The sequence below is a fragment of the Haliotis rubra genome, unplaced genomic scaffold (assembly GCF_003918875.1).
Source record: "Haliotis rubra isolate DU_JTF1 unplaced genomic scaffold, ASM391887v1 Scf599, whole genome shotgun sequence".
NCBI lineage: Eukaryota > Metazoa > Mollusca > Gastropoda > Lepetellida > Haliotidae > Haliotis > Haliotis rubra.
The window spans coordinates 44,850-66,712 of NW_025767300.1; the positions used below are offsets into that span (position 1 = coordinate 44,850).

Genomic DNA, 21,863 nt, shown 5'->3' on the forward strand with positions numbered 1-21,863 from the left:
AGCATCAAGACGTGGTGTAGTGATTTGACCTTGAAAATCCTTCAAAACGAATGCCGATTTCGAAAGTAGTAATCTGGATTTTTATAGTCCGACAGTGCATGCTCTTTGCTGCACAATTTCAACTGGAAAGTGATTTCTGTTGCGTTGTGGCGATGCCTTTTTAATCCTTGTAAGAAATCTCATCAAAATCAACATTTTCAGGTAAAGTCTTATCTTTTACTCGTGCAATTGTGTAAAATCATGTTATCAACACTTTTGTTTCATATTTTGACGATTGTTTGAACACAATAGGTAATTAGTAGATTTTAAAAATACAAAACATCTATTCTTTTCTTTTTTGGGATAGTATATATTTTTCTGCCAGATTTGTCGTGAATGAAACCGAGTGTATATCTCCTGAGCTAGCCCTGTTGTACTGTGTATCCCAGTAACCCCGTGAGATGTCTGGGAACCAGCAGTGGACCAGTGGAACCTGACCCAGTCTGGACTCCACGTGTAACAGTCTGTCCAGTGTTTGGTTACATATCCATTACACTTGTGTGTAGCCTGGAGCCCCCACAGATAACCCAGGTCTAGTGTTCACAGTCGGCACTCTTCAGTACTGTCTGTTGTGCTAAGGTTTGGCTGAATTGGTCCTTGTTGGCACAGGTACTACAGGTAACCCCAGGTATCCTGGGGTATGTTTCTGTATTCTGATTTTGACTAGGGTACATTTCTGAATACAGTATACAGAAATTACCCGGGGTACACACCTGTAGTATCCGTGCCGACAGTGCCGCCTTCAGCTATAGTTTGTACTCAGTAGTAAGTGAGTTGGCTTTCAACACGGCTTTGAACAGTATTTCATTAATATCGTAATGTTGAAGGAAAGCCGTATATGAAGCATGTCTGTGACATTCACTGCATCACTGAAACCCATGAGTACAGATATTGTGCTGACAAACATATAAACTTTAGTCTTAAAACAGGGCAAATCTAGGATTCAAACTCACAATCATAGGTTTTTGCATCCTAAGGGGCATAACTCTGTAAAATATTAGCAGTGCCTGTGATGGGTAGGTTACAAATGTGCCTGTATTCAGAAAGGTTTAATTATGAGTTTCTGAATTTGAGAATAAAGTGCAATGTTTTATTATCTTTGAATCATTGAATCACCAGAAGAGTGAGTTTGAAATTTTAGATTCTTACACAAATAAATTCAGATTCTGGAGAGTTCATTTTGAGATGTTTTTCACTCAGTCACTATGTTTCGATTCAAACAAAGACATCACATTATATTCTATGGTAAGTATTTGCAAGCAACAATATGTTCCATAGTAAAAAGTTTCCACTGGTGAAGATTTTAACCTGAAATAGTACCCCAATATGTAAAATATCCCAACAATGAAACTCTTTTACTGTGAATTTACTGAAAGCACAGAGTTGTGGAACAATCCCAAGGGTCGATAGAAAGAGTTAACCAGGTATAGGTCATGCATTCATAAAATATTCAGGAACCTTTAAGAAACAGATATGCCAAATGAGCCAAGAGAATAATCTGATAAAATACTAAACATCATTAAGTGATTATTGAAATATATGATTAACTTAGTAAAAGAGAAAATAGGGATACTGTATATCGCCACAAGTGAGGCATACTTTTCATACCAAGAAGTAAAGGGTGGGGGGAGAGGTGCGCTTTATACAGGAGGTAGAAGATGCCACAATTATTTATTTTTTATTTTTTATTAAAATGGAGTCACATTGAACATTTGTCTTTTCCGGAGCAGAACTCGAAAACCGTTCAATATTTCTTCACCAAACTTGGCACATGGATAGATCGGGTGGTGTACTGGTGCCTTTTGGTAATTTTGGAATTCTGAATAAAAAAAAATTGGCATTTCCATGACAACAAGTTTGACTTAGACTGAAATTGGTTGTAGTGCTCTTTTCTAGAGCAGAACTCTAAAACCGTTCAATATTTCTTCACCAAACTTGGCACATAGATTCGTCTGGTGGGGTACTGGTGCCTTTTGGTAGTTTTGGTATTCTGAATTAAATATTTATTGGCGTTTACATGGCAACAAGTTTGACTTAGATTGAAATTGGTGGTTGTGCTCCTTTCTGGAGCAGAACTTTTAAAACCTTTCAATACTCTCCTTCTACTTTTCTATATACACACCAAAACATTTGACATGATCATAACTCGTAGACATATTCATGAAGAGTATTTTGCCATTGTGGAGGATATTGATAGGAGGATATATTCTTGTTTCTGACTGACAATGTCAGCTGGCTTCCAATTTCCATTAATATTGTTTGACAGTAAAACTTGGCATTTCGTTCAAAATAACTGTTCCAAGAACTATTTTGGTATATGAATCCATATCCTTTGTTCGTACTAAACATTCTGCAAGTAAAGTTTAAATGAGCCGCCTCCGCCCACTCCTTCTCTCTCTTCCCCAATTTTACATACCAGTATAGTTTTTAGACGGTGAACTTTTCATCTATTAGCATGTGTTGTATTAAAGACTACTGTATAAACATGCTCATAGTTAAACAAAACTAATCCTAGTTATTTGAAAGTTTGATGATTGGTGGTTAAATTTCGGGAAATAGACTGTCTTTGTCTGATCTTAGTTCAGTAATAAAAAATATATATTTTTACTGTCACCAATTTGTGCTGCACCACGTCAATGCACAAAATGGTGCCATATGCTGGAGTTCTATGCAATCAAGCATCCTAAAAACTAAAAATCAGAAACAAACATGTTTTATTGCAAATACAGGGATCATGTAGGTTCCCATGATGTGCTTCGTTCAGGGCTGCTTTGTAGACTGGGTATATAAATCAGCATGGATTCTGAAGGTTGAAACAAGGTGATAGCTTTATTGTACAGTATATTCAGTAATGATAGGGTTTATCTGAGCAGATGAAATGTACACCAGGGACCTTATGGTCTTGTGGACATGAATTAAATCATGAGACTTAATGCAGCTGACAGCTGTTAGATGATCAGGAATTAGGTACACAAATGAAGTTGAGAGTGTAAGGATCAAAAGAACTTGTAACAGAGCCGATTGTCTGGTATCGTTGGAATATTGGACCAGCTGCCAGTGTGTCACTGATGTTGTTTACCTGTAAGGTAAAATACAGCCTGAAGCTTAGGAATTGATTATAGAAAATATTCCTGGTAAAATATTACAGGAAAATGTAATACCCGGTTTAGGGGCTGGGACTGGTCTCAATTTTCTACCCGGGTACCCCACCCCCTATTACCCTACCCTACCCGGATACCCGTTATGTTAATTCCTGCATTCAAATTTGAAAGAAATGGCAATATATTCTTCAGCTTGGAGGCTATTGCTCCAATATAACTCAATATCTTAACCATGTATTATATTCAAAAGACGTGACTCTTCAAAGACAATACAACCTTTTAATCATGAAAGAATAACATATTGCATTGTTTAATATATTAGTCACATCAGCATAACGGGTCCGGGTATTGAGAGGGGTACCTGGATCCAATTCATTACCCACCATCACAGGTATCTGGTTAACCCTTCCCAGCCCAAAACCTGTTATTCCAAGGGAAAGTATTCCAGGCAGAATATATATCTAGTTACACATACATCTCTGGAAATACTTTGTTATGTTTGTTGATGCCATCATGGTCACCATAGAATCTCCATGTACAGGAACCCAATGTTGCTGAAAGGCCCTCAGTTGTCTGGTCATCTCACTCCTTCCTGTGCTACTTCCTTGTCAGTTATATGTACATATATATAGTGTTCACGAGATGGTCATCTCGCCTCCCTTTGTCCTTCATCGGTCTCTTCCCTTTGTCCTTCATCGGTCTCTTCCCATTGTCCTTCATCGGTCTCTTCCTTTTGTCCTTCATCGGTCTCTTCCTTTTGTCCTTCATCGGTCTCCTCCCTTTGTCCTTCATCAGTCTCTTCCCCTTTGTCCTTCATCAGTCTCTTCCCCTTTGTCCTTCATCCATCTCCTACCTTTGTTCTTCACATTTTGCGCGGGGTATTAGAATGGACTCTGTCCATCCGTCCGTCTGTCCATGCAAATTTGTGCAGAACATGAAAATCATTCTATATTTCTTCACCAAACTTGGCACATAGACAGGTCTAGTGGTGAACTGGTGCCTTTTGGTAGTTTGGGATTTCTGAATAAATTATTTTTTGCGTTTCCATGGCAACAAGATTGACTTTGTCTAAAATTGGTGGTGGTGCTCTTTTCTGGAGATAATGCTTCAATGCTCTCTTTCCATGTTGTGGCTATCCAAGAACCTAATGACATAAATCAACAGTACCACCAGTACTGAGGTACATCAAACCATACATTTGACATAGTCATTTGACATAGTCATGATGAGTATTTTACCATTGTGTGGGATATTGATGACTTTGTCTTCTTGTTTTCTTAGGGACAGCTGTCATTTCCTCTCAGGTATGCAAAGACCAGCCTGGTTACTGAGTATACATGTGTACATGGTGGTCATCAGTCGATCTCAGTTTCTGTTACTGATTAAAATGACAAAGATGCCTGCAAAGGGCAAATAACTATGAATATTTGTGAAACTCTTATGCAATAGTATAAACTTGACAGCAACATTACTGCTAGTATTATTGTGAGGGGGTAATTCTTGTTGTGCCATACACAGAGCAATGACATGTAGGCTGCCTGAACATGGCCTTGGCAATCAATGTGATAATTTGGTCATAGTATGAAAAAGGCATGAAACACAATGAACATGTGTAGCGCGATTACTTTACTGTTACACATGCATTGAAATATAAGCACACATACATTGCTGAACAGGAAAACACAACAAAATTGCAAGTTTAATGGAAAGACAAGTATGCTGCAAGTCACAAATGAGCAATGTGAACATGCCATGAGTAGGCTTAATGCTGGACAATCTGTAGCAGGAACCCTAGGCTCAGTTTTTCAGACAATAAACGGTCTGTGGACCTGTGTGAAACAGATGGCCAATGTTCCAGATTGACCAAAGCAGTGTGCCACCATGTGTGACATCACATTAAGATGACATACAAATCAGGTTATGTTATCTCTGCAACAGATTTGTGACTGCAACCTCCTCTAGCAAATAGTTGTGAGAGGTTGAGTGTCACCACATACCTTCAGGATGTATCCTGACGCAGGACCTATCTGCAGGGGGTCTTCTCGTTCACCCAGCAGCTTATGGGGGTTAACAGTTATGCTTGCTTGATTGTGCAAATACTGTTCATCACTGTGAGATATGGTCCGGCAAGCTGGAGGATTAGCTCACCTCATTAGCCTGCTGAGGGCAGTTCACCATGACACCAATGGACATTAAATTTTATTTGTTGTAACATCACTCTAAGTGAAATATGTTGACTGAATACAAGTATATAATGTTGCACTGTGGTCTAGTGCATTTATTCACCATGCCAAACGTTCAGGCTGACTTACATTTCATTCCAAGGGGTAATGTCACACACAGTGTTGTGTTCTTGAGGTTGACCGATTTGGAAGGTGCACTGTAATGGTTTGGGAAGCATCTTGTGCCAATGGTCAGTCTCAGTTGATTGTTGTCCAAGTCAATCTTACTGCTGTACAGTATCACGATCGGTACTGACATTTCAACATGAAAATACTAAGCCCCATACTGAAGCTTTGATAATGCCAGTGTGGATGTCATGGACAGGGCTTCCTGTTCCCCAGACTGAATCCAATCAAACACATTTGGGATGAGCTGTGAAGACCAGCAAACAGGAGGCATGGGCGGATCCAGAAATTTTGAAATGAGGGGGTTCACGGGGTTTGAACCCCCTGAACCCCCCATTGGCTCCGCCAACACAAAAAATATCTTCAATGTGATCTTAAGTCATTTTCAAAGGGGGGGTCGAACCCCCTGAACCCCCCCTCTGGATCCACCACTGGGAGGTGAACCAACCCCAGACCATGCTAGAACGTGGGCAAACGCTTATTATCCCCCGCAGCGCGTTTTGGGGGGGTATTAAAATGGACTCCGTCCGTCCGTGCACATTTGTCTTTTCCGGAGCAGAACTCTAAAACCGTTCAATATTTCTTCACCAAACTTGGCACATAGATAGATCGGGTGGTGCACTGGTGCCTTTTGGTAGTTTTGGAACTCTGAATTAAATATTTTGGGCGTTTCCATGGCAACAAGTTTGACTTAGCCTGAAATTGGTGGTTGTGCTCTTTTCCGGAACTGAACTCTAAAACCGTTCACTATTTCTTCTTCAAACTTGACACATAGATTGGTCTGGTGGTGTACTGGTTCCTTTTTGGTAGTTTTGGAATTCTGAATAAAATATTTTTGGCATTTCCATGGCAACAAGTTTGACTAAAACAGAAATTAGTGGTAGTGCACTTTTCTGGGGCAGAACTTTAAAACCGTTCAATGTTTCTTCACCAAACTTGGCACATACATAGATCTGGTGGTGTACTGGTGCCTTTTGGTAGTTTTGGATTTCTGAATAAAATATTTTTGGCATTTCCATGGCAACAAGTTTGACATAGACTGAAATTGGTGATAGTGATGCTTTCTGGAGCAGAACTTTAAAAACCTTTCAATACTCTCCTTCCACTTTTCTATATACACACCTAAATATTTGACATAATCATAACTCGTAGACATAATCATGAAGAGTATTTTGCCATTGAGGGGGATATTGATGACTTTGTCTTCTTGTTGACCAATGGCAATGACTTCTAGTTAGAGCGATGGATGGTGTGTGTGTGTGTGTGTGTGGGGAAGTGCATCTTGTGCATGGTGGCGGAGGTGTGGTGGGTGTGTGCATGCGAAGCTGGCGGGTTTTGAACACATTTACTTTCAACAAAATGCACACACTTCTTCTATTGTGGGATTCAGTGTCGAGTTTTTAACTTAAATGAGTATACCTAAACATGACAAGTTATCTGTAGAACTGTTGATGGAACTGTTTGTTTTGTATCAGATGGAGAGTTTAAAAGATCCGCAGTGCTGGCTGGATGCGGCTACCCAGATCTTCTACTCCTTCGGCCTGGCGTTCGGTGGCCTTATTGCCTTTTCCAGTTACAACCCCAAGAAAAACAACTGTGAAAGAGATGCAATAATTGTCTCCCTCTGCAACTGGTTCACCGCCATCTTTGCCTGCACAGTCATCTTCTCCATCCTAGGGTTCAAGGCCACGCTGATGTATGAGAACTGCATCAGTCAGTGAGTATTGTAACCGGTGATATTTTCCACTCTGTTTACAGGGACAAGTTACAGGGACTACCATGATCTTGGAATGATATTCAGAGAGTTTGTCATTTTGTAACAGTGAAAAGTTATGATACTCTTGATTTGTACATTGAGTACTGAGTCCCTGTTCGGACATCTGACAAACCCTCCCTATAGAGGCCATCTTAGTGAACTTCTAAACCTTGGCTCTGTTAGCACTTAACTAGGGCTGGGATGGGTCCAAATGTCCTACCCTGGGACCCGACCCCCTATAACCCGATCCGACCCGGGCACCCATTATAACACTAATTGCGAGGTATTCGCCTTCAATAAAATCAATCATGGCCGAGATTAAGAGCGGTGTCTGGAAATATTTTGAATCTGTCGCATCAGGCACAAAGTCAAACACATTCAATTAATTCTTCATTTATTAGTCATGTGATCAAGCGGGTCTGGGTAGTGTGATGGGTACCCCAGTCCAACTCTTTACCCACCTGTCCTGGGTATCTGGGTTATCGATCCCAGCCCTACACTTAACCTACATTTCTTTGTACAATCGTGTGGATCATTCAGAATGCAGATAACTGACTGATTCATCCAAAATAGGAACTAGAATAGGCAGTTAGTCCCAATGGGAAAAATGACATAAAGTCTTTTAGCTCACCCTATCACAAGCTGTCAAGGTAACTGTTTTATATACTGACATCGTCTTGGCACAAAAATGCATGTGTTCTTCATTTTGATTGGACAGTCAAAACCTGGTAAGGGTTTACATGACACAACCTGCTTTGAAGGTTTGGTCAGATTTTGTGGGAGAGAGGCATCAAATTAGAGTAAGAGATCAAATTGTTTATGAATTTTGTTAATAGTGACATTTATCCTTCTTTGTGTTCAGTATTTCCACTGTTTCAAGACCATGTCTTGAGGGATTCTGTAGTAGGGTTTGCAAAACAGACCAGAAATTAGATATTTTGGGGTCAACTCTGTTTTACATCTAGGTGAAATGAAAAAATACCAACAGAAATTTTATCACCACCTTTTCTTATGTGGATAATATGTTTAAGAGTATCTATATAACAGTGTTATCTTCAAGCATGTCACGTGTAATTCTTAGAATTTTGTAACGATATCAGTGATTTTATAATGATCAATTATTGAATGCATGTAATTTTTTATACCGATTAATGGCCCTTGAATGTGTTTTTCTAAAAAAAATGTTATGTGACATTTTCCTGAAATCTGAATTTATAAATCTCAGATATTTCATGTGCTTCATATACAAACTTATGATTTGTTTACCTTATTTACAATTTTTAAAGTCTCAATATTATTCCAGTAAAGTTTGTAATCTTACAAAACATTTACATGTGGAATATGTGAATGAGAACAGTGTCCTACAGTGTTCCACTATGTCCTTAAATCAAGGCCAAATCCAGTCAGTACTGAAATCAGACTTCTGCCATGACAGTATGCCAAGTTGTATTTGTAGAGGCCATTGACAAATTACCCTAGCTATGACTTGTGGAATCAATGGGAACAAGTCTCCCCATGGGCATTGTGAAGCACGACCTGGTGGGGTTATGTCTGATAACAAGTAACTTGTACAGGCAGTGTTCAACAGGGCATTCAACTCTTTGATAAACCAAATCTAGTCGGGAAAGGGAGGAATTATTCAGCTTGACTTGAAACTTGACTTGTGCAAGTTACTGAATGACAATGATTTGTCAGTAGTAAACCTGTTTTTGAAAGAGTTGAATAAATTGTTTTCAATGTGATATTGTTTGGCATGTCTGTTCAGTGGATGAAATAGGGGTGGCATCTACTGGTGCTAAGTGAAGACATCCCTATTCTTGGTAGTTATATCAAAGAATCCCTTATAAGGGCAAAGTGCTGATGTTCTCGTTAGGCTGCCCTGGGAAAGGCACATTAATTTATTTAATTTTTTAATTTTATTTGGGAACACATTAATTTTTTACCGTTTACCTTTTATTTTGCTGGAAGAAGAAACGTTACTGTCCTGATGAGCAGATTTACTTATTTTGATATGTCAGAGACAGGGAACAAAATAAAACAGAAAGTGTTGCTATAAATTGCAGATCTGAATGGTAAAATGAGACAAAATGATAAAGATAAGCTGATTTCAAATCATATGATTTTAGAATTGTTGTTAGTGTAGGCTCATCTAATAACATGAAATTCAGCTTCAGCGATTCCAAACTAATTTACAAAATGCCCTGACTTGTCATCTTATTAAAGGCCATATATTGTTTTTTGTTGGTTTACAAGAATGACAACAACAAAATGAAACGGGGGAATTACTTTTGACAAGAACTCTGTTTTACAGTTTTTCATTACCTCTGTTTGCAAGAAATTGTGAATAATATGCATATAAAACTCTTTTCGGGAAAGAAAAAACAATCAAACATCATTATCTCAAGTTTAAACTTGTTTCATCTATTTGGAACAATACCGATCTGGAAGTTGAAAAGTTCGGCTATATTTATCTGCGTTGAATTTAAGGCGAAATTGTTGGATAACAAGTTAAATGAGAATGAAAGTCCTAATGAGTATTCACGTTAATTATTTATAGAACATGTTCCATGTAGTGTCTGATGTTTGTTTGTCTCCCTGATTACATGTATTAATGAAATTACTGTCATATGTTGAAAATGTCAAGTTCTTGGTCCAAAACTGTCTTGAAACACAACAGCAATGTATAGAAAATGCCCTTTACAAAGTGTCAGCCCAAATATATGTTACACACTGCAGCAGCTTCACTGATTTGTGTGGGAAAATGATTATATTCCTTTGATTAACAGTGTTACATCTGTTTCATGTTTTTCAGAAACATTGAACTGCTTCTTGAAATAAGTCCATACAACCTTGAGTATAACGAGACGACACTGACACAGTCTGTGTACCTGGAACAGTTTGCTGACAACATCGCTAACATCACCAACACCACAGAAAAACTACGACATTGTAGCTTACAAGATGACCTCAACAAGGTAACAAGCGATAGAGAGAGAAATGACAAAATATTTATAAAGGAAGAATATACAAGTGAATGTTCTCAGTTCTAACTCAGCTTACTGAAAATCAAACAGGCTTATATCTTGGTCCCCTGTCCTTCATCCATTGACATCTTCTACACTAGTTCGCACCCTGAAGATTATTTCTAGCAGTGATGAAGTACCACTTTATTCATGTTGTGGCAACCATTTTGAAAAAATGTGTTGTGGCTCCGACTTGGAGATTCTTGTTCAAAATGTAATGAAACTTGATTTATATGCAGTTGGTTGTAGGAATATAAACATTGTATGTGATATTTTCAGTTCATCATAGATTTGACTTCTGCCTTTTGACAATGTTTCATGTGTTTGTTTAATTGTTATTAACATCTCATCAGAAATCACCATTGAATCTAAGACTACACCTTTCATCCCATCAATGATCATATTACAATTGGTCTTCAGTGACCCATACTTGTCCTAAGACACATGTCATCATATCTCAGTTGGGTAGATCGATATTCTGGTCCAGACTCTATTATTTACAGACCACCGCTATATAGCTGGCATATTGCTGTGTGTGGTGTTAAACCACAAACAAACAACTAATGATTATATCCAAGTTTGTTCAAGAGGTTTAAATCCCCATCTTCAACATGGCTGCCATGGAAGTCATATTGAAAAAACATACTTATCAGTATTTTGGCCTAAACTTCTGTGGCACTCCACTTATACTTACCATCATTTGGCATTATTTAAGTTTTCTACTTTCATTTCATAAGCTCTGTAAACATCATCTATCAGAAACTGCCAAACTTGTCATGACATGCATGTGATTTTATTTTGGTTTATTGATATTACATCAATTCATATTTAACAAAAGTTCATATATTGTTTTTATTAAAAAATTCAATGAAAGCTGAGGCTGTTTGTGTGTGATGATGTAAGAAGATATCATGATATGGTAGATGACTTTCTGTATTTTCTCAGAATTTGTAAAACTGAATTTGATGAATCTCAGTATTAATGTTCATCTCTATTTTAAGGTTGAACTTTTATAAAATGAATAAAAGATGTAACTAAACTTTTTTAAAAGTACATGGATAAAAATGTTCCTTGTGTGGAGCAATGTTAAGAGCATATTATCTCCAGTAACATTGGTGTAGGTGCAATAAAAGATGATTTTGGATATTTTTATAGATTTAGATTAATGCAACAACTGATGATTGAAAAGATGGATGGTTTGACTTGTCATTTACATCACTATGGCTACCTGTTTTGTTCATAAAGGGAGCTGAAGGCACCGGACTGGCCTTCATCATCTTCACTCAAGCCATCAATGAATTCGGACCATCGGCGCCATTCTGGTCCATTGTTTTCTTTCTCATGCTCCTGTCTTTGGGTCTGGGCAGTGAGTTTGGCACTATTGAAGGCGTTTCTACATCACTTCATGACCTTCAACTTTACCCTTGGATGAAGAAAAAAATGGCTTCTTTCAGGTATGCTTCTGTTTTGGATGGTAAAATTGTCATAATACTTGACAGTCAGCTGCTGAAATTTGCTGTTTTGTTTATTTCGATTGCACACACTTAATATATATAGTGTTGTCAGTGCTATTGTCAGCATCAATTCTTTCAGCTATGTACTCAACAATTATAATTACGATGCTCTGATGTGGCTCGCTTGTTGAATGCTGTGCTGAGTCTGGCAGGGTACAGAGGCATGCTGGGTAACTGCAAGGCCTTTTGGGTTCTTAGATACATGCCCTCATGATAATATACATATATACCAACATAAAGGTCCCAATTTTGCATAACAGATTGAGGTACTTTTGACAAATGTGCTGTAATAGTAACATTGACTCTTGTAGACCTGCGTTGGTGGTTTGAGTAGTGAGGATGTTAGAAGAACTGAGGAAACAGTTGTGCCACAAATGCTTACGTGTGACTTGCACTAGGACTGAATAGTTGAAGCAGTTAATTGGATGAAAATATAGATGGTAGCAGATGGTTCATACCATGCGTAATTTGATCATGTGCAAAAATGGTAATTTGATGAAATAACAGAAGTGTTTTGAATATTCTATACTATAGTATACCACATGCAAGATTTGTATTTCATCAATACATTTTGTGATTGATGTTATTAATTACCTTTATGGTTTCTTATTCAATTGTACTAACATTTGTTGTATGAGATTTTTACTGCATAGGGCTCAGATGTCATGCATGTTTCTCTGTACAAAATGTCCCTTGTTCGGTTGGGCGCCAAGAGCCAGCACGCAGCCTGAGATTCAGTGTGTATGTTAGAACAATAATTACATTGTTGATTTGCCATTGTGTTATAGTGAGTGATTCATATTTTCCTGAAATTCTTTTAGCAATATCTGCTTCTGCCACCTCTCGCTTTACTTTCCTTTATATCCTAAACAATATGGCTGTGTGGAGTATCATACTGACTGCCACCTACAACATGTACACAGGTGTCCGGACTAATCAGACGTCCAATACAGTTAGTACAGGCCATTACAATACAGTTAGTACAGGCCTTTACAATACAGTTAGTACAGGCCATTCCAATACAGTTAGTACAGGCCATTCCAATACAGTTAACACAGGCCATTCCAATACAGTTAGTACAGGACATTCCAATACAGTTAATACAGGACATTACAATACAATACAGTTAATACAGGACATTACAATACAGTTAGTACAGGACATTACAATACAGTTAACACAGGACATTACAATACAATACAGTTAATACAGGACATTACAATACAGTTAACACAGGACATTACAATACAGTTAACACAGGACATTACAATACAGTTAGTACAGGACATTCCAATACAGTTAGTACAGGACATTACAATACAGTTAACACAGGACATTACAATACAGTTAACACAGGACATTACAATACAGTTAGTACAGGACATTACAATACAGTTAACACAGGACATTACAATACAATACAGTTAATACAGGACATTCCAATACAGTTAACACAGGACATTACAATACAGTTAACACAGGACATTACAATACAGTTAACACAGGCCATTCCAATACAGTTAGTACAGGACATTCCAATACAGTTAGTACAGGACATTCCAATACAGTTAGTACAGGCCATTCCAATACAGTTAATACAGGACATTACAATACAATACAGTTAACACAGGCCATTCCAATACAGTTAACACAGGCCATTCCAATACAGTTAGTACAGGACATTCCAATACAGTTAGTACAGGACATTCCAATACAGTTAGCACAGGCCATTCCAATACAGTTAATACAGGACATTACAATACAATACAGTTAACACAGGCCATTCCAATACAGTTAGTACAGGACATTCCAATACAGTTAGTACAGGACATTCCAATACAGTTAACACAGGCCATTCCAATACAGTTAACACAGGCCATTCCAATACAGTTAGTACAGGACATTCCAATACAGTTAGTACAGGACATTCCAATACAGTTAGTACAGGCCATTCCAATACAGTTAGTACAGGACATTACAATACAGTTAGTACAGGACATTCCAATACAGTTAACACAGGACATTACAATACAATACAGTTAACACAGGCCATTCCAATACAGTTAACACAGGCCATTCCAATACAGTTAGTACAGGCCATTCCAATACAGTTAACACAGGCCATTCCAATACAGTAAGTACAGGACATTCCAATACAGTTAATACAGGACATTACAATACAATACAGTTAACACAGGCCATTCCAATACAGTTAGTACAGGCCTTTCCAATACAGTTAGTACAGGCCATTCCAATACAGTTAACACAGGCCATTCCAATACAGTTAGTACATGCCATTCCAATACAGTTAGTACAGGCCATTCCAATACAGTTAGTACAGGACATTACAATACAGTTAGTACAGGACATTCCAAAACAGTTAATACAGGACATTACAATACAATACAGTTAATACAGGACATTACAATACAGTTAACACAGGCCATTCCAATACAGTTAATACAGGACATTACAATACAGTTAATACAGGACATTACAATACAATACAGTTAATACAGGACATTCCAATACAGTTAACACAGGACATTACAATACAATACAGTTAATACAGGACATTACAATACAGTTAGTACAGGACATTACAATACAGTTAGTACAGGACATTCCAATACAGTTAGTACAGGACATTCCAATACAGTTAGCACAGGCCATTCCAATACAGTTAATACAGGACATTACAATACAATACAGTTAACACAGGCCATTCCAATACAGTTAGTACAGGACATTACAATACAGTTAACACAGGCCATTCCAATACAGTTAACACAGGCCATTCCAATACAGTTAACACAGGCCATTCCAATACAGTTAGTACAGGACATTCCAATACAGTTAGTACAGGACATTCCAATACAGTTAGTACAGGCCATTCCAATACAGTTAGTACAGGACATTACAATACAGTTAGTACAGGACATTCCAATACAGTTAACACAGGACATTACAATACAATACAGTTAACACAGGCCATTCCAATACAGTTAACACAGGCCATTCCAATACAGTTAGTACAGGCCATTCCAATACAGTTAACACAGGCCATTCCAATACAGTTAGTACAGGACATTCCAATACAGTTAATACAGGACATTACAATACAATACAGTTAACACAGGCCATTCCAATACAGTTAACACAGGCCATTCCAATACAGTTAGTACAGGCCTTTCCAATACAGTTAGTACAGGCCATTCCAATACAGTTAACACAGGCCATTCCAATACAGTTAGTACATGCCATTCCAATACAGTTAGTACAGGCCATTCCAATACAGTTAGTACAGGACATTACAATACAGTTAGTACAGGACATTCCAATACAGTTAGTACAGGACATTCCAATACAGTTAGTACAGGCCATTACAACACAGTTAGTACAGGCCATTACAATACAGTAAGTACAGGACATTACAATACAGTTAGTACAGGCCATTACAATACAGTTAGTACAGGTCATTACAATACAGTTAGTACAGGCCATTCCAATACAGTTAGTACAGGACATTACAATACAGTTAGTACAGGCCATTCCAATACAGTTAGTACAGGCCATTCCAATACAGTTAACACAGGCCATTCCAATACAGTTAACACAGGCCATTCCAATACAGTTAACACAGGCCATTCAAATACAGTTAGTACAGGCCATTCCAAGACAGTTAGTACAGGCCATTCCAATACAGTTAGTACAGGCCATTCCAATACAGTTAGTACAGGACATTCCAATACAGTTAGTACAGGACATTCCAATACAGTTAGCACAGGCCATTCCAATACAGTTAGTACAGGACATTCCAATACAGTTAGTACAGGACATTCCAATACAGTTAACACAGGCCATTCCAATACAGTTAACACAGGCCATTCCAATACAGTTAGTACAGGACATTCCAATACAGTTAGTACAGGACATTCCAATACAGTTAGTACAGGACATTCCAATACAGTTAGTACAGGACATTACAATACAGTTAGTACAGGACATTCCAATACAGTTAACACAGGACATTACAATACAATACAGTTAACACAGGCCATTCCAATACAGTTAACACAGGCCATTCCAATACAGTTAGTACAGGCCATTCCAATACAGTTAACACAGGCCATTCCAATACAGTTAGTACAGGACATTCCAATACAGTTAATACAGGACATTACAATACAATACAGTTAACACAGGCCATTCCAATACAGTTAACACAGGCCATTCCAATACAGTTAGTACAGGCCTTTCCAATACAGTTAGTACAGGCCATTCCAATACAGTAAACACAGGCCATTCCAATACAGTTAGTACATGCCATTCCAATACAGTTAGTACAGGCCATTCCAATACAGTTAGTACAGGACATTACAATACAGTTAGTACAGGACATTCCAATACAGTTAATACAGGACATTACAATACAATACAGTTAATACAGGACATTACAATACAGTTAGTACAGGACATTCCAATACAGTTAGTACAGGACATTACAATACAGTTAGTACAGGACATTCCAATACAGTTAACACAGGACATTACAATACAATACAGTTAATACAGGACATTACAATACAGTTAGTACAGGACATTACAATACAGTTAGTACAGGACATTCCAATACAGTTAGTACAGGACATTCCAATACAGTTAGCACAGGCCATTCCAATACAGTTAATACAGGACATTACAATACAATACAGTTAACACAGGCCATTCCAATACAGTTAGTACAGGACATTACAATACAGTTAACACAGGCCATTCCAATACAGTTAACACAGGCCATTCCAATACAGTTAACACAGGCCATTCCAATACAGTTAGTACAGGACATTCCAATACAGTTAGTACAGGACATTCCAATACAGTTAGTACAGGCCATTCCAATACAGTTAGTACAGGACATTACAATACAGTTAGTACAGGACATTACAATACAGTTAACACAGGACATTACAATACAATACAGTTAACACAGGCCATTCCAATACAGTTAACACAGGCCATTCCAATGCAGTTAGTACAGGCCATTCCAATACAGTTAACACAGGCCATTCCAATACAGTTAGTACAGGACATTCCAATACAGTTAATACAGGACATTACAATACAATACAGTTAACACAGGCCATTCCAATACAGTTAACACAGGCCATTCCAATACAGTTAGTACAGGCCTTTCCAATACAGTTAGTACAGGCCATTCCAATACAGTTAACACAGGCCATTCCAATACAGTTAGTACATGCCATTCCAATACAGTTAGTACAGGCCATTCCAATACAGTTAGTACAGGACATTACAATACAGTTAGTACAGGACATTCCAATACAGTTAGTACAGGCCATTCCAATACAGTTAGTACAGGCCATTACAACACAGTTAGTACAGGCCATTACAATACAGTAAGTACAGGACATTACAATACAGTTAGTACAGGCCATTACAATACAGTTAGTACAGGTCATTACAATACAGTTAGTACAGGCCATTCCAATACAGTTAGTACAGGACATTACAATACAGTTAGTACAGGCCATTCCAATACAGTTAGTACAGGCCATTCCAATACAGTTAACACAGGCCATTCCAATACAGTTAACACAGGCCATTCCAATACAGTTAACACAGGCCATTCAAATACAGTTAGTACAGGCCATTCCAAGACAGTTAGTACAGGCCATTCCAATACAGTTAGTACAGGCCATTCCAATACAGTTAGTACAGGACATTCCAATACAGTTAGTACAGGACATTCCAATACAGTTAACACAGGCCATTCCAATACAGTTAACACAGGCCATTCCAATACAGTTAACACAGGCAATTCCAATACAGTTAGTACAGGCCTTTCCAATACAGTTAGTACAGGCCATTCCAATACAGTTAGTACAGACCATTACAATACAGTTAGTACAGGCCATTACAATACAGTTAGTACAGGCCATTCCAATACAGTTAGTACAGAACATTACAATACAGTTAGTACAGGACATTCCAATACAGTTAGTACGGGACATTCCAATACATTTAGTACAGGCCATTCCAATACAGTTACCTAGCACAGGCCTTTCCAATACAGTTAGTACAGGCCATTCCAATACATTTAGTACAGGCCATTCCAATACAGTTAGTACAGACTATTCCAATACAGTTAATACAGGCCATTACAATACAGTTAGTACAGGACATTACAATACAGTTAATACAGGACATTCCAATACAGTTAACACAGGACATTCCAAAACAGTTAGCACAGGCTATTCCCTCTGCAGCTGTGTCAGTCAGATCCTGTTTGTCCTGGAGAGTACATCTCACTCACAATGTGTGAAGCTCCTTTCTGGTGTCCCCCGCCGTGATATTGCTGGAATATTGCTAGAAAAGCGGCTTAAAACTAAACTAACTCACTCACTCACTGACTCTTTCACTCACTAACATTGTCGTCCTCTCTCTGCAGCTGTGTCAGTCATTACATCTGACTCACTAACATTGTCGTCCTCTCTCTGTAGCTGTGTCAGTCATTACATCTGACTCACTAACATTGTCGTCCTCTCTCTGTAGCTGTGTCAGTCATTACATCTGACTCACTAACATTGTCGTCCTCTCTCTGCAGCTGTGTCAGTCATTACATCTGACTCACTAACATTGTCCTCTCTCTGTAGCTGTGTCAGTCATTACATCTGACTCACTAACATTGTCGTCCTCTCTCTGTAGCTGTGTCAGTCATTACATCTGACTCACTAACATTGTCGTCCTCTCTCTGCAGCTGTGTCAGTCATTACATCTGACTCACTAACATCGTCGTCCTCTCTCTGTAGCTGTGTCCGTCATTACATCTGACTCACTAACATTGTCGTCCTCTCTCTGCAGCTGTGTCAGTCATTACATCTGACTCACTAACATTGTCGTCCTCTCTCTGTAGCTGTGTCAGTCATTACATCTGACTCACTAACATTGTCGTCCTCTCTCTGTAGCTGTGTCAGTCATTACATCTGACTCACTAACATTGTCGTCCTCTCTCTGTAGCTGTGTTGTGTGGCACCAGCTGTGTCACTGGAATCCTGTTCGTCCTGGGGAGTGGATCTTACTGGGTGGCCCTCTTTGACACATTTGCTGGGTCCTTCCCTCTCATCCTGGTGGCTCTAGCCGAGACTATCGGAGTCGCCTACGTATATGGACTCAACAGGTATCATTGTCCTGGTTTATGACATGTGTCACAAATATCTCACCATATGTCTGTGTTTGTGAAGTCATACCCAGTAATGGTAGGTTTGTTTAATGTGTCACAAGTAGGGGGTATGATATATACAAGCTGACCCTACTAGTTAGATATGTAATTCATAGTATCTGATGTGTCAGAGATTATTTGGTTAAAGTTGGAGGAAGTGGTGCAAGTTGTAGAAATTAACTCAGGTACACCCATGGTAAGGCTGGTTGTAGAAATTAACTCAGGTACACCCATGGTAAGGCTGGTTGTAGAAATTAACTCAGGTACACCCATGGTAAGGCTGGTTGTAGAAGTTAACTCAGGTAAACCCATGGTACGGCTGTTTGTAGAAGTTAACTCAGGTAAAACCATGGTAAGGCTGGTTGTAGAAATTAACTCAGGTACACCCATGGTAAGGCTGGTTGTAGAAATTAACTCAGGTAAACCCATGGTACGGCTGTTTGTAGAAGTTAACTTAGGTAACACCATGGTACGGCTGTTTGTAGAAGTTAACTTAGGTAACACCATGGTACGGCTGTTTGTAGAAGTTAACTTAGGTAAAACCATGGTACGGCTGGTTGTAGAAGTTAACTTAGGTAAAACCATGGTAAGGCTGGTTGTAGAAGTTAACTCAGGTAAAACCATGGTAAGGCTGTTTGTAGAAGTTAACTCAGGTAAACCCATGATAAGGCTGTTTGTAGAAGTTAACTCAGGTAAACCCATGGTACGGCTGGTTGTAGAAGTTAACTTAGGTAACACCATGGTACGGCTGGTTGTAGAAGTTAACTTAGGTAAACCCATGGTACGGCTGGTTGTAGAAGTTAACTCAAGTAAACCCATGGTAAGGCTGGTTGTAGAAGTTAACTCAGGTAACACCATGGTAAGGCTGGTTGTAGAATTTAACTCGGGTAAAACCATAGTACGGCTGCTTGTAGAAGTTAACTTAGGTAAACCCATGGTAAGGCTGATTTTAGAAGTAAACTGAGGTAAACCCATGGTAAGGCTGGTTGTAGAAGTTAACTCAGGTAAACCCATGGTAAGGCTGGTTGTAGAAGTTAACTCAGGTAAAACCATGGTAAGGCTGGTTGTAGAAGTTAACCCAGGTAACACCATGGTGAGGCTGGTTGTAGAAGTTAACTTAGGTAAACCCATGGTAAGGCTGGTTGTAGAAGTTAACTCAGGTAACACCATGGTAAGGCTGGTTGTAGAAGTTAACTTAGGTAAACCCATGGTAAGGCTGGTTGTAGAAGTTTACTCAGGTAAACCCATGGTAAGGCTGGTTGTAGAAGTTAACTCAGGTAAACCCATGGTAAGGCTGGTTGTAGAAGTTAACTCAGGTAAACCCATGATAAGGCTGTTTGTAGAAGTTAACTCAGGTAAACCCATGGTAAGGCTGGTTGTAGAAGTTAACTCAGGTAAACCCATGATAAGGCTGTTTGTAGAAGTTAACTCAGGTAAACCCATGGTACGGCTGGTTGTAGAAGTTAACTCAGGTACACCCATGGTACGGCTGGTTGTAGAAGTTAACTCAGGTAAACCCATGGTAAGGCTGGTTGTAGAAGTTAACTCAGGTAACTTTAGGTAAACCCATGGTAAGGCTGGTTGTAGAAGTTAACACAGGTAAAACCATGGTACGGCTGGTTGTAGAAGTTAACTTAGGTAAACCCATGGTAAGGCTGGTTGTAGAAGTTAACTCAGGTAACACCATGGTAAGGCTGGTTGTAGAAGTTAACTTAGGTAAACCCATGGTAAGGCTGGTTGTAGAAGTTAACTCAGGTAAACCCATGGTACGGCTGGTTGTAGAAGTTAACTCAGGTAAACCCATGGTAAGGCTGGTTGTAGAAGTTAACTCAGGTAAAACCATGGTAAGGCTGGTTGTAGAAGTTAACACAGGTAAAACCATGGTAAGGCTGGTTGTAGAAGTTAACTTAGGTAAACCCATGGTAAGGCTGGTTGTAGAAGTTAACTCAGGTAACACCATGGTAAGGCTGGTTGTAGAAGTTAACTTAGGTAAACCCATGGTAAGGCTGGTTGTAGAAGTTTACTCAGGTAAACCCATGGTAAGGCTGGTTGTAGAAGTTAACTCAGGTAAACCTATGGTAAGGCTGGTTGTAGAAGTTAACTCAGGTAAAACCATGGTAAGGCTGGTTGTAGAAGTTAACTCAGGTAAACCCATGGTAAGGCTGGTTGTAGAAGTTAACTCAAGTAAAACTATGGTGAGGCTGATTGTAGATTCTAACAGCTCAGGTAGGATCACAGTGAAGGTGGTTGTTGATGCTGTGATTGAAAGTCAAGGATATAGTCCGAGTAAATAACATCTTGCAGTTACAGGATCTGTTAGGAGGGATCAACAATGTCAGCACTTCTTTTTACCAGAAAATCACAGTTATTCTGTCAAATGTTTAATGATGAATTAAACATTTACTGGCAGTAGTTACTCCAGAAAGTCAAAAAGGAGTCCCAGCAGATAGAGGCACACACATTTGTGTACATATGTCCCTGTGTGCACCATGTTGATTAAATGTATACACGGCTAATCCGTCATGTGCACATATTGCATAAAATAGGAGTGTGTGTGATGCCGGCTCCTGGAAGGTACTAGTTACTACTGTTGGTGATTGCAGGTTCTGTACAGATATAGAGTTCATGATAGGACACAGACCCAACATCTACTGGCGGATCGTGTGGAAGGTGGTGGCACCACTACTCATCATCACGCTCCTCATCTCGACCCTCATCAGCAAGTTCAGCAAGCCTCTCACGTACAAGCCTTATGATATAAACAATGTAAGATGGCAGGAAATATTCAAAAACAACTACACTCAAGCTCAACAGTAACTGTGTTAATTTTATATATCTA

The 21,863-nt window shown here is 38.8% G+C and overlaps 1 protein-coding gene across 1 annotated transcript in view; it reads left to right on the forward strand.

Annotated features, from left to right (window-relative positions):
* Positions 1-21,863, forward strand: part of LOC124255231 (sodium- and chloride-dependent transporter XTRP3-like) — a 44,262-nt gene that overhangs the window by 18,919 nt on the left and 3,480 nt on the right. Inside the window, 6 exon segments of the mRNA XM_046689075.1 lie at positions 6,964-7,205; positions 10,057-10,219; positions 11,513-11,701; positions 11,703-11,721; positions 18,823-18,982; positions 21,628-21,790. Of these exon segments, the coding sequence (XP_046545031.1) occupies positions 6,964-7,205; positions 10,057-10,219; positions 11,513-11,701; positions 11,703-11,721; positions 18,823-18,982; positions 21,628-21,790 (936 nt within the window).